Below are 14,049 nucleotides of genomic sequence, written 5' to 3' on the forward strand. Positions count from 1 at the left end.
ATGGATATTTATTTTACTAGCCAAATCAGATTCTTATTTACAATGACGGCCTACAGGGGAACAGTGGGTTAACTGCCTTGTTCAGGGGCTGAACAACAGATTTTTACCTTGTCAGCTCAGGGATTTGATCCAGCAACCTTTTAGGTTACTAGCCCAACACTCTAACCACTAGGCTACCTGCCACCCAAGTTCAGACAAGGAGAAAGAGGAATCTAATTTAGACGAAGGCCCTTGCACACAGTTTCATTATAACACACACTCGTTTAAAATCCCTATTTCAACTAAGTGCCTGAAAATCGTTGACATTTATTCACAACGATTCCCAATTTCTTTTGCACTAATTCAGTGAAGTCAGATGCTTGCCATGTTGCCAACAGTGTCTTCTGCATCCTTTAGGTCTCTCCCCCTTTCGACATAAGCATTTTCTAATTTGGGAAAAGGTCTGTCCTCTCCCCTCTGTGACACGGAAAACATTAGTTGAGGAGATGTCAATTCGTTAGTAGGTGAGGATCATTGAAGATAGTCATGTGTCTCCTAACTGAGTCTTTCACATACGAGTTTAGAAATCTGCCACACCCCCTTTGAATCAGCTTTTGCTTTTCGGAGGAGAAAAGCATGCAAACATTTAAAAACAATATATTACTTAAGGTTTATGTATAAAATGTCTTGCACAACTAACTTGAAAAAGAAGGGTCAACACTGCAAATATTGACTCTTTGCATCAACTTCATGTAATTGTCAATAAAAGTCTTTGACAATTATGAAATGGTTGTATTTATACTTCAGTATTCCATAGTAACATCTGACAAAAATATCTAAAGACACTGAAGCAGCAAACTTTGTGGAAATTATTTATTTGAAACCATAGTTTCAGCTAACCACGTGAGACCAGCTAACTATTTAATGTTGCTGTCAGGAAAGCTTCAATCATGAATGGTAAGTTTGCAGTTTTACATGATAACGTTAAACACAGGCTACATATTTTATGTTCAGTCTAGTTGTGTTGAAGCCACCGCGTCTCCATCTTGGTACTCCACCACCATTGTAAAAAATATTTTGGAAGCTATATAAATGGATTTACCACTGTCTACATTCATTTTTGCCAATCTTATTATATTACAGACACCTTAATGCATACTTTTAAAAATAAAAACATTTCAAGTATAATTTTTGGAGATTGCTAATGTTACTGTCCACACTACAACAACAAAATGCTTAAATATATGTAATTTTGTCCTTGAAACATTTAATTGAAGTACTGTAGAATTCCATTAATTCCTATGGAAGACTGCTCCTGCTGGTTCTGGTACTATCTCTCCCTGTACCCCTTGTGACCAGACTGATCTCACTTGGAGGTCATGTCAGGGGTGAGCAATGAACTAACAAGTGCCCTAGACCATCCACCTACTGTTTCACAACTCCTGTGTTAAACAAGTGCCCCCTGGGCCTCAACCTGATCTGTATTGTAGTTAGAGCTGCATTATGTTATAATTCCGTGTTACACGTTTTGGTTTTTCCATTTGTTTTGAGGTGCGACTTTAGCACGTATAGGACCTTAGCACATAGGGCGCACCAATTGGTGTCACCTCATTAGTCAGTATGTGTTGCACCTGTGCTGGTTGCCATCTCGGTAGTGGGAAGGTGTTTCACCTGCGCTGGCCCAGGTGCTATTCTTTATCTGATCTTCCCTGTTTTCGTTTAGCTCCACTTTTTGGTTTGATTCCTATCTTTATCTTTGGTGTGGGATTTTCTTTTGTTAGCCTCTTGGGCAAATTTTTGCACTCATGTCTTTTAGGACCCAGTTGTTGTTGTTACTAGTCAACTTTTAGTGGACAACCCCATGAGTGTCTTTCAGAACCCCTCCAAAAACACCTGTTTAGTTTGGTTGTTGTCAGTGATTTTTCGTTAGTTCTTCTTTCAGTTTGAGTGACAATTTTGTTTTTTCTTGTTGGGGAACTTAACATTCTTCATTAAATACATTGAGCTGATCTTGTTTATACTGTAACAAATGTTAGTGAATTATAAATTGAACTCAGAAGAATAGTACAGAGCAGTGCAAAATTCTTTATGTTGAGTGAAATCACATCATCACAGTCAAGTTTTTTTCATTAAAATTCAAGCATTAGCAGTAATACTTCACTTAACATATTGGACAATATCAAGCTATTTCAATTTCAGGACAGGTATGTGGAACAACTGATATGCTGTACATAAAATGTTACATTAAATGGGAGATAAATAACAGAAGCAGAATAGAATCCTTAGCTATTACAGCTGTATGATTTGTTCATTTGCCTTATCTGTAAGTCTGTACTGGGGGTTGAAATATTTGTCTAGATTCTTTTAATTCAAATGTTTAAAATAGGTAAAGCAATTGTGGCCCGAAGCAAACAGAGTTAATACTTTACATCACTTTTGAAACACTGTAGTATTGCTAAACACTATTGAATAAACATAAACCATGTGGATAGGAAAGATATCATTTGAAGATGAAATCAAAGTAAGTTTCAGAATGAATACTTGAATGTGAGCCCTAGAAAACAGTTGGTCCTCACTCTTTATGAAACAACATGTACTGATACCGCAGAAAGTAATGTTTGCCTTCTAATATGTAACATCAAACAAATCAACAACTATAGATCGTAACAAAGGAATGCCAATAATGTAGTATATTTTGGATTTCTTTGAACAACACTTTATGATACGTTTCAACAACTTAAAGAGTGATTTTAAATAGATTTTTATGATATTTACTTTTTTTTTTTTTTTTAAAACATGTCCATTTTGCAGGAGTAATGAACCATGCTTTATAAACGAATTACACATCTCATCAAAATTAACCAATAACTTAATAAAAAAATACATTTAAAAAAGTCAACTAAAAAGCTGTCTCAAGGACATTTCCAGAGTTATTGCAATGCCTGGACAGGAACATGATATATAGAATAAGCTATTAACAATATATACAATTGCACTATTTAATGTTACAAAGTTTCAATACTCCACAACAAGCCCTATACGTTCCAGACACTTGAACAGGGATCTAAACTATCCACTCCAGACCTGTCCTCCAGTCACTTCAACACAACATGGTAGCCATCATTATTTTCATCTGCAATTAGAAGATTAACATAGGACAACTATTAGCTCTGTTAAAACATTAAATAAGTATACAAATTGCATATTTACATGAGGTTCTGTGCATTTAAGAGGTTAGTGGGGGAAATATGACCTTTCAGAGTGTTGACAACAAAGCTGGTTTCCTCTGTGAAGTTCTGCACCATCTGAGAAAGAAGAAATTAAGAAGATATTCATTTGACATTTAAATGGCATCTTTCTCTTTATTTGTTTGATGCTGGTAGTCAATCAGTAACCAGACATCATAATCAAGTGCATGGAAACAGCACTGGCCATAACAGCCTGAGCCAGTTGATTCTGTTGTAGTTCCTCTGCATCCATAGGTCTACATTCCCCTGTTTCCTACCAGTCATTAATGATTGATTTTCTATGCCGTTGCCATTTACACAGGGCCATTAGTGATATTAGTGACCCAAGCTGACTGACCCATGCCAGCCCAGGGCACAAACAACCAACACAGGGCCTCTGGATGAAATACAGATAACCTAACAACTCCACAACCCCTACCACTAGCACTATCACTACTCACTGATAGAAACACTACCCACGACCCCTACCCGTACCACTAGCACTATCACTACTCACTGATAGAAACACTACCCACGACCCCAACCCCTACCACTAGCACTACTCACCGATAGAAACACTACCCACGACCCCAATCCGTACCACTATCACTACTCAGTGATAGAAACACTACCCATGACCCCAACCCATACCCCTACTCACTGATAGAAACACTACCCATGATCCCAAACCCTACCACTATCACTACTCACTGATAGAAACACTACCCATGACCCCAACCACTAGCACTATCACTACTCACTGATATAAACACTACCCATGACCTCAACCCCTACCACTACTCACTGATAGAAACACTACCCACGACCCCAACCCCTACCACTAGCACTATCACTACTACTCACTGATAGAAACACTACCCATGACCTCAACCCCTACCACTACTCACTGATAGAAACACTACCCATGACCCCAACCCCTACCACTAGCACTACTAACTGATAGAAACACTACCCATGACCTTAACCCCTACCACTACTCACTGATAGAAGCACTACCCACGACCCCAACCCCTACCACTAGCACTATCACTACTCACTGATAGAAACACTACCCACGACCTCAACCCCTACCACTAGCACTAGCACTACTCACCGATAGAAACACTGCCCACGACCCCAACCACTAGCACTATCACTACTCACCGATAGAAACACTACCCACGACCCCAACCCGTACCACTAGCACTATCACTACTCACTGATAGAAACACTACCCACGACCCCAACCCCTACCACTATCACTACTCACTGATAGAAACACTACCCATGCCCCCAAACCCTACCACTATCACTACTCACTGATAGAAACACTACCCATGACCCCAAACCCTACCACTATCACTACTCACTGATAGAAACACTACCCATGACCCCAAACCCTACCACTATCACTACTCACTGATAGAAACACTACCCATGACCCAAACCCTACCACTACTCACTGATAGAAACACTACCCATGACCTCAACCCCTACCACTACTCACTGATAGAAACACTACCCATGACCCCAACCCCTAGAACTACTCAACAAATGTCTATTTTCAAAACTTCGTCTCCCTCTGAAAATGCATTGGAGGAGAAGGTCAGAGGGTTACTTTGTAAAGCCAAGTAATTCATCTGCAGTTACTAATGATTAAATATGCATACATACAATATAACTACTAACCAAATGCTTGAAAATCAAATAGTCATCTGTAGATACACTATATCCTTCATCTGAACTCTGACCCCTGCCTTCTCTCACCTCATCAGAGACCAGTATGTGTATCCCTGTGGGTCCTTGTCTGTAGATGTGGCTGATCTGCTGCGGAGTTACACTGTAAAGGAGAGCTATCTTCTCTGAGAGGTCCCCCAGTGTCAGGTCCTCCAGATATAGAGCATGGTACACTATAGACATAGGAGGAAAGGCGATTAGCTGAGGGTTAGAGATCATCATCAGCTAAAACATGATATGGGAAATACTGGAAAGTCACTTGAGGTTCTTAGTCCAGGACTAGGCTTATCTTTGTCCGGGAAAGGGTCCTTTGGTGTCAGATAACTAGTACCCACAATAATTGGAGATGTAAAGTAACCTACCCTCTCCCCCCCCGGGCTTTGTCTGTGGTTGATTCCTGGCTTGTTGTTGACACACATAGATGGTGAGGCGGGGCTGTATACACCTGTACAGAGTAAAGACGAATAACACCCATCCAGAATTGACCATGGTAAATGTGGGATAAAAAGTTACACACTTGAGTAAAGTACTAATTAAACATGTGAAGTGTTGCCAAAAAATGTATATTGGATTAGTCTTCCTGCCACTGCAGTTTAGTCTCACCTTCCTTTGATGGTGTTGAACAGCCGGATGCCCTCTGACGGACCACAGATTTGGATCAGGTCCTCTCTGCTCATCTTCAACAGGTCAGCACCTACAACATTCACAGAAGATCCACAGTCACTTACAAACTGGTCTGATGACGTTTTGGAGGAACAAGGACATAAAGAGAGAGAAAAGTCCCGGATTATTCTCTGCTAAGGCCTTTCTACAAAGTTAGAAGCAATTATAGATTTGTGGTGTCTGACAGTCATCTGAGCGTCTGTGTTAAAGTATTTCACTTTAAAAATAATCTATATTTAATTTTCACTGGAAATGTCCTTCAGATATCAATTACATGCATCCAAACAAAAAGCTACAAAGGTTTATAGTCTTAGAAACGGGCATAACATTGTCAAGGAAATGGATGCTCTGGCAACAGTGTTCAGCAACATACAACTAGGTCTTAAGGTTGAGTCTTGCGTTAATTGAACCACACACACACTACCTGAGAACCTGGAGAAGAGCCTACAGTAAGGCGAGAACCTGTGAAGCTGAAGCCACAGCTGCGTGTCCTGCGGTGAGGATGATGGCACAAGGTGCTACATGTCAAAAAGAAGAAGAGCCCTTGAAATGAGTAGCTATAGCACCCACTGACTGCCCACTGTCTCCAAACAATTGCCTAAAAAAATAAGAGATGAGAGCAATGGCATTAATACTACTTCTCCCGTTACTTACATCAGAAGAGCAGCCGGACAGAATCAGCTCCCCCTGCTGGATTGGAGAGCTGTTGCTATAAAAGTAAAGTGTCACACAAATGGGGAAGATGACAAGAGTTGGGTCATTAAGTAATGACTTGTCCTGATAAGACTAGTGCAAATAGGCAGATCCAATGGGATTGCACTGTAGATAATGGAGGATCCAATTTGGCTAACCTCTTGTCCTACATAACGGTTCTTCAGAAAATGCGTGGGTGTGCAACTGAACTGCCATAGATGCACAAAGACAGATAAATCCTATATTTACCTCATGATCAACGATTTAAGTCAATGAAACAGTTCAATTCATCCAGATAAGAGAGGTGTCTTACCCATCAGTAAAGCTACACGAGGTGGGGGAGCTGTGGTAGACTGGGGAAGGAGTGTTGTTAGTGCTACCGAGATTTGGGGCATCAGGCCAGGGGGAACACTGAAACAAAAGAGAGAGGAAATGAACTTCAATAAGATGTCCACGGCAAAGAGAAAGGTACGTCTGGTTACTGTTTTACTAGGACATTGTGATTGTAGACTGATACAGACATAAGTGGGAAATCCTAGAAACCTAAAACCAGGTTAGTAGAAAACAATCACTGTTTTTTCCAGCATGTTGGTTTGACGTCAAAAGAAAAGGCACTGACGGACTGTTGCCCTAACTGTCACAATCATTAACAGACAACTGCATCAAGGGCTGGTTAGAGTGACTACGGAGTCAATCAACATGAGTGGACTTAAGCAACATATTAACATATTATGACAGAATAGCTTGTCAAGTGACAAGCCACAGTGTTAGGGTCCCTCACCTCGGTAAGCATGGTGGTTTCATGAGAGGATTGGTATTTCTCCCTGTCTTGATGGGACTTTTTATCAATCTTTTCCTTATCAGTCTTCAGTTTACGATCAGCTCCTTTTGGCTTAAAGAAAATAGAAGAAAAAATTAAGTACACAAAGAAATTAAATGGACTAATAGCTCTCACAACCAGAAATTCACATACACACACACACCCACACCCACACCCACACACACACACACACACCCACCGACCCACCCACCCACCCACCCACCTACCCACCCACCTAAGAGCCCCTTTACCTTGAAGACCTTGACCTGACAGCTGGAGGAGTGCATATGTTCCAGGTACTCTCCATGTTCGTTCTGAGTGAAGGTGTCTATCTGGATACGGAAGGGAACTCCCTTCTCCCCACCATGCTTCCTAGGGGTGAACTCAGTGCTAATGCAGTTGACCTGAACACAAACAAACATATATACACAATCCATGAGCCATTCTATATGGTAATTAGAGTTTCAAATGCAAGAGATGGGTGGAATTGGAAAATAGTCCCTCTGGGATGTGGGAAGTAACTGTATAAACTCACTTCCTAAAACCTTTTATATGTCTAATGATTTTACTTTCACCCCAATTCCAGGACCAAAGTAAGCTAGAAAGCAGGGAAAATAAATAGATATTTGACCGTGTTACCTGGATGAAGACGGATGCGTTCTTGACGGGATCCCAGAGGAACTCTATAGTGTTGAGCTGCAGTGGGTGAGCACGAGGCTCGACGACACCCACAGAGAGGGGGGTATCTGGACACAATCAAGTCAGTAAGTCACTGCAGGTCAGAATAAATTCGTATGCCTTTTTACCAGGTAGGTACTTAGAAAGGATTAGTCAAAACGGTAACTAACTAATAATTGCATAGTAATTACACTTCAGTATTAGACCAAAGGCAATGGAGATCATATCATAGGTCAGTCATCAAACATACTGTGGTTGGGCTTTACTTAAGAAGTTCTCTGGTCTGCAGGCAACCAGCCTTACCTACATCCAGGATTCTGTCCCCAGGCCTGTTCCATCTCCACCCCTCCAGCTGCTGATGTTCTGTGTACTGCAGGCGCCGGTCATGAAACACCACACGCACAATGCTCTGTGGACAAGCAGGACAAAGCATCAGTACGAAGCCCAGTGACTAGGCAAGGCAGCCTCGCACGTGGCCGATCGTGTCGTTCGGCAAAGTGCGAAAAGCTACGCACAATCTCCCAGAAGAACCGTTCACAGATCCTTTATTCAGACAGCATTAACGAGTGGAGATCCATATGGATTGCATCACCCTTGGCTTCGGCTCATATGATTAACACTTCAAATAACAGATTCCCATTGACTAAAAGCATAGAAAGGTAGATGATGCTGGGGTTAAAGCCATATAGGATCCAATTATGTCTGATGGTTGTGCAATAATCTGCCATCATAACAAAACTATTTGTTGACAGAAGCTATGAGATAAAATATCCATGAGTTCTTCCTGTGCTATTAAGACATTTAGTGAGGAATCAGTAGAAGTTGTTTGAAGTGTCACCGTTTGAGAACAAAGCACGTACATAAAGATTTTCATTATTAAAGCCCTGGTCGGGATGGGTAACGACAGACTAACTGCCTGTGCATACTTAATTATTGTTTCCACGCAAACGAAGGGACATAAATTAATGTTCCTCCTCACTGTTGCATTAGTATTAAGGTAATTGCACATTTAAAACCTACTAAGAACATAAATCAAATCGTAAAATTAACAACCTGTAAAAACAACGTTTCCATTCATTTCAGCCTATTACACTGAGAGGCTCATGCGTGACTGCGCAGAGCACAAGGACACAGACAGACACAACACGTCATCTGTTTGAACAAGTGCCACCTGTTCCATTCTAGTGTCGTTAGACTGCTTCATTGAACACGACCGAAATATGACCGTCCATTCCTGACAGCCTGACGACACAGAACTTTCAAGTGGATGGATATGTGTATTGGGACATGGCTGAATTCAATTAAGATGACTTCATTTTTCCCTTCATGGAAAATGCATACCGATATCTGCCTTCATTTTAAACCAAGCCGACTCCCATAATTCAAATCACTTAAAAACAAACATAGATCCAACATATTATAACAACCTGCAACAAAATGTGCACATAGTGACAACTTGAGTTGTACTAATGGGTGTTATTCATAAACCAGTGGCATCTTCAATATACCACTTGTTCTTTTTTAAATAATTAAATAAAGTTCAACACGGTTTCCTTTACAACAAACATAGGATTGTAATAATTCCCTTGCTATATTGATCAACGTTCTTGATGCCCATTTCGTATTTGAAAAAGAAAAACAAGAAATACATTTCAACAAAGTTAAAAGATGTCAAAGCGTTATGAATAACTCCCAGTAGTAAAGTCTATAGACGAAAGCAGAATTGCACGTAAGATGAACTTATGCAAAAAGAGCAAATAAGACAACTTGAAGGTATGTGATGTGTTGTGCGATAAAGCTGATGTGTTGAAGGGTAAGCTGAACTGAGCTGAGTGTGTGGTGGTGTATAAGTTCAGAAGGGGAGAAGATGGGTGATAGTACCAAGTCTTCAAAGATGGCACCCGCCCAACCCCCAAAGTGGAAAGAAGAGGGTTGAGGAGTCACCTGTGTGTTGACAGTTTCAGGAAATGGAGGATACATACAAACAGATAAAGAAGAAAAGGTCAGAGGTCACATGAAAGTTACAAATACATACACAATACCTTTAACCTACCTTAACATATTTGCTGCTTATATCTGTATACTCCACTAGTTTTCTGTTAAGCATACGGATTTCGTAGGACTGACCTACATTTTAAAACATTAAGACAAACCTGATTAAAATTGAAAAATGTGAAATCAATTAGTCAGAAAAAGGGGCAGCATAAGAATAGAAATGCATTCAATAAGCACCTTTTCTTTAAAAATCATTTTACAGTCAGGGTTTACCCCCATAGACCCTTTGCAGTGCCCCCTAAAAGTTTTCAACCAGATTATGGTTGAGCCCACCAATTGTCAAGTAAAAATCTTTACTTTGCAATTTACTATTACAATTTCCATCATATCAAGCAAGTAGTTCTGTGCAATAGTCATATCATATAAACATATTTTAAAGGCAGGTAGACCTACATAGTAGACTAACTTCTTTTTTTTTTATGTGGGGGTTGTATAATTTTGGGCTGGTTTACCAATAGTTTCCAATTTCATTCACCGAAATGTGCAACCTACCTAGTAACTTTCGGTAAATGGCCGTCTTATATGCAATATATTCATAATACAAAAATCCAATGGATGATCGTAAATTAGACCACAAGAGAGAACAAGAAGATGAGAACAATGAGGGAAAATGCAGTTCAAGATAAGATGAATATGAAAACCAACTATATACCTTGGTGGAGCTTTCATAAACTAAAGTGGAATATCTAGAGATCCAAGATTCCTGATGTGGGACTATTTAAAGGGGAATTGTGTGTCTCTGTGTAAATAAGATTCCTGATGTGGGATTATTTAAAGGGGAGTTGTGTGTCTCTATGTAAATAAGCTGAACAAGATTTACTAAAATGTAAGTGTCATTCATCTTGTGTGGGTAGTAAATGTAAAGAAAAAAGAGTGAATATGACCATTACATGAACTTCCTTTGCCTAAAGATGAGCGTGCAGCATGTGTGTGATGCAGTTGTTCTGTTTACTGGAGGGATGTTTTTTCCATATTGTATCAGTGCTGATAAGAGGGAGAATGTTCTTCTGAGTGGGCCTACACTCAATTACGTGCCATGAGTTCAATTCCATCCAACAACCTATAACTGTATTAATAAAGAAAGAATAGCTAGCTACCTTGGTTTAGATAAGTCAGAGTTTCTTCTTGCTGTTTTACAGCGGGCGAGGTGGCTGCACAGAGAACATATTGGAAAGGAGACCATTTGGCGCCATTTTCTGTTGCGTGCCGTTCCTCCTCGTGTTTCAGGAAAGGCGCCAAAGCATCTCTGAGCGAGAGCAGCGAGAGAGGAGGGGGAAAATGTGCGGTTGGTCATTAATTATCGAAGCGTAAATAAGTAAGAGGCTTCTCAATGGTCAGCCAGATTTAATCTTATCAGTACCTCTTGACTATGGTGTAGGTACGTAAAATGTTTTAATAAACTTGTATGATGCATAATCACATTGCACAACATTATTTAGCCATATATTTTGTACTTTATTCCAATGCACCTCAGATTTAAATGTAGAGTAGCAATTTTGCAAGATCTTGGCCTAAGCTACTACAACACTCAAGTGCAATATTTGTGAAGTTGTGGGCTAATTAAAATGTATGAAACATTTTGCTGCTTTCAATCCCATTTCAATGTTACATTTTTTTCTTAAAGGCTTCATACATTTTTTCTCCACTGAATTAAACTTTTCTGATTATTAAAGTTCTCTAAAAACATACTAAAGTTTCCTAATTGGAGATGTCCACTTACCGAATATAACTTGCAGTTGAATGCTGGTGGTAGGGCTCTGGCTGATTGTGCCAAAACAACATGTTTTCCAGTGCAGCGTCTAAAGTATCCCCAGAAACAGAGAATGGGAGTTGGGAATGGCACCCTGGTGTGTTGCTTCCACAGGTAGGTCTGATAGAGCTCTCAAAGAAGTTTGCCGGCCAGCACCCTGCTACAGACTTATATACCGGGTATGACATCACTTTCAACTCATTAGAATACCTTACATGACCTTTGAGAAGCGGACTGTGACTCACTGATTGCCTCCCAAATGGCACCCTATTCCCAATATAGTGCACTACTTTTGACCATAGGTCCATAGGGCTGTGGTCAAAAGTAGTGCACTATGTAGGAAATAGGGTGCCATTTGGGATACATTCACTGAAACACTTCCCCTGCCCCATAGTAGTGCAGGACAGGCAGCCTAAAATTTTAATAAGTGCACTGTCCGATTTGTATTTTGTTAATGGCTACTTGACTAGATTAGCTTTAACATATCTTTTTTTTCTCTAGTGTTTTTGTTTTCTTTTGTAAAAAAAAAAAATACATACAGTACCAATCAAAAGTTTTGGACACACCTACTCATTCAAGGGTTTTTCTTTATTTTTACTATTTTCTACATTGTAGAATAATAGTGAAGACATCAAAACTATAAAATAACACATATGGAATCATGTAACCAAATCAAAATATATTTTATATTCTTCAAAGTAGCTACCCTTTACACTCATGGCATTCTCTCAACCAGCTTCATAAGGAATGCTTTTCCAACAGTCTTGAAGGAGTTCCCACATACAGTTGAAGTCAGAAGTTTACATACACTTAGGTCGGAGTCATTAAAACAAACTATAGTTTTGGCAAGTCGGTTAGGACATCTACTTTGTGCAAGACAAAACAATTGTTTACAGACAGATTTCACTTATAATTCACTGTATCACAATTTCAGTGGGTCAGAAGTTTACATACACTAAGTTGACTGTGCCTTTAAACAGCTTGAAAAATTCCAGAAAATTGTGTCATGGCTTTAGAAGTTTCTGTTAGGCTAATTGACATCATTTGAGTCAATTGGAGGTGTACCTGTGGATGTATTTCAAGGCCTACCTTCAAACTCAGTGCCTCTTTGCTTGACATCATGGGAAAATCAAAAGAAATCAGCCAAGACCTCAGAATAATTCATTAATGAGGAAGGAAAATTTGGTGGATATATTGAAGCAACATCTCAAGACATCAGTCCAGAAGTTAAAGCTTGGTCGCAAATGGGTCTTCCAAATAGACAATGACCCCAAGCACACTTCCAAAGTTCTGGTAAAATGGCTTAAGGACAACAAAGTCAAGGTATTGGAGTGGCCATCACAAGGCCCTGACCTCAATCCTATAGAAAATGTGTGGGCAGAACTGAAAAAGTGTGTGCAAGCAAGGAGGCCTACAAACCTGACTCAGTTACACCAGCTCTGTCAGGAGGAATGGGCCAAAATTCACCCAACTTATTGTGGGAAGCTTGTGCGAAACGTTTGACCCAAGTGAAACAATTTAAAGGCAATGCTACCAAATACTAATTGAGTGCATGTACATTTCTGACCCACTGGGAATGTGATGAAAGAAATAAAAGCTGAAATAAATCATTCTCTCTACTATTATTCTGACATTTCACATTCTTAAAATAAAGTGGTGACTGACCTAAGACAGGGAATTTTTACTCTGATTAAATGTCAGGAATTGCGAAATATTGAGTTTAAATGTATTTGGCTAAGATGTATGTAAACTTCCGACTTCAACTGTATGCTGAGCACTTGTTGGCTGCTTTTCCTTCACTCTCCGGTCCAACTCATCCCAAACCATCTCATTTGGGTTGAGGTCGGGTGATTGTGGAGGCCAGGTCATCTGATGCAGCACTCCATCACTCTCCTTGGTCAAATAGCCCTTACACAGCCTGGAGGTGTGTTTTGGGTCAATGTCCTGTTGAAAAACAAATGATAATCCCACTTTGCGCAAACCAGATGGGATGGCGTATCACTGCAGAATGCTGTGGTAGCCATGCTGGTTAAGTGTGCCTTGAATTTGAAAAAAATCACAGACCGTGTCACCAGCAAAGCACCCCCACACCATCACACCTCCTCTTCCATGCTTCATGTGGGAATCACACATGCAGAGATCCGTTTACCTACTCTGCATCTCACAAATACACGGGGGTTGGAACCACAATTCTCAATTTTGCACCGTGGATTTCCATAGCTATTTCCAATAGCCATTGCTCATGTTTCTTGGCCCAAGCTAGTCTCTTCCTAGTCTCTTCCTCTTATTGGTGTCCTTTACTAATGGTTTCTTTACAGCAATTCCACCATGTAGGTCTGATTCCCGCAGTCTCCTCTGAACAGTTGATGTTGAGATGTCTGTTACTTGAACTTTTTGAAGCATTTATTTGGGCTGCAATCTGAGGTTCAGTTAACTCTAATGAATTT

At 40.1% G+C, this 14,049-nt stretch overlaps 1 protein-coding gene across 2 annotated transcripts; it reads right to left on the reverse strand.

The window, feature by feature from the left end:
- Positions 1–2,044: 2,044 nt before the first annotated feature.
- tfcp2l1 (transcription factor CP2-like 1) lies at positions 2,045–11,752 on the reverse strand. 2 transcript variants are annotated; one of them, XM_036959179.1, is made up of 15 exons: positions 11,573–11,752; positions 10,950–11,098; positions 9,851–9,924; positions 8,101–8,206; positions 7,759–7,865; positions 7,371–7,523; positions 7,081–7,191; positions 6,613–6,710; positions 6,261–6,315; positions 6,031–6,124; positions 5,547–5,637; positions 5,306–5,388; positions 4,974–5,116; positions 3,233–3,284; positions 2,045–3,112 (listed from the first exon to the last, which is right to left on the reverse strand). In XM_036959179.1, the coding sequence occupies exons 1-15, from the start codon at positions 11,632–11,634 to the stop codon at positions 3,075–3,077; spliced, it is 1,416 nt and encodes a 471-aa protein (XP_036815074.1). In that variant the 5' UTR covers positions 11,635–11,752; the 3' UTR covers positions 2,045–3,074. The 2 variants fall into 2 exon arrangements, with proteins under 2 accessions (XP_036815074.1, XP_036815072.1); XM_036959177.1 differs by having other exon boundaries at positions 2,050–3,112; positions 5,547–5,679.
- Positions 11,753–14,049: the final 2,297 nt, after the last annotated feature.

The sequence above is a fragment of the Oncorhynchus mykiss genome, chromosome 22 (genome assembly GCF_013265735.2).
Source record: "Oncorhynchus mykiss isolate Arlee chromosome 22, USDA_OmykA_1.1, whole genome shotgun sequence".
Lineage (NCBI taxonomy): Eukaryota > Metazoa > Chordata > Actinopteri > Salmoniformes > Salmonidae > Oncorhynchus > Oncorhynchus mykiss.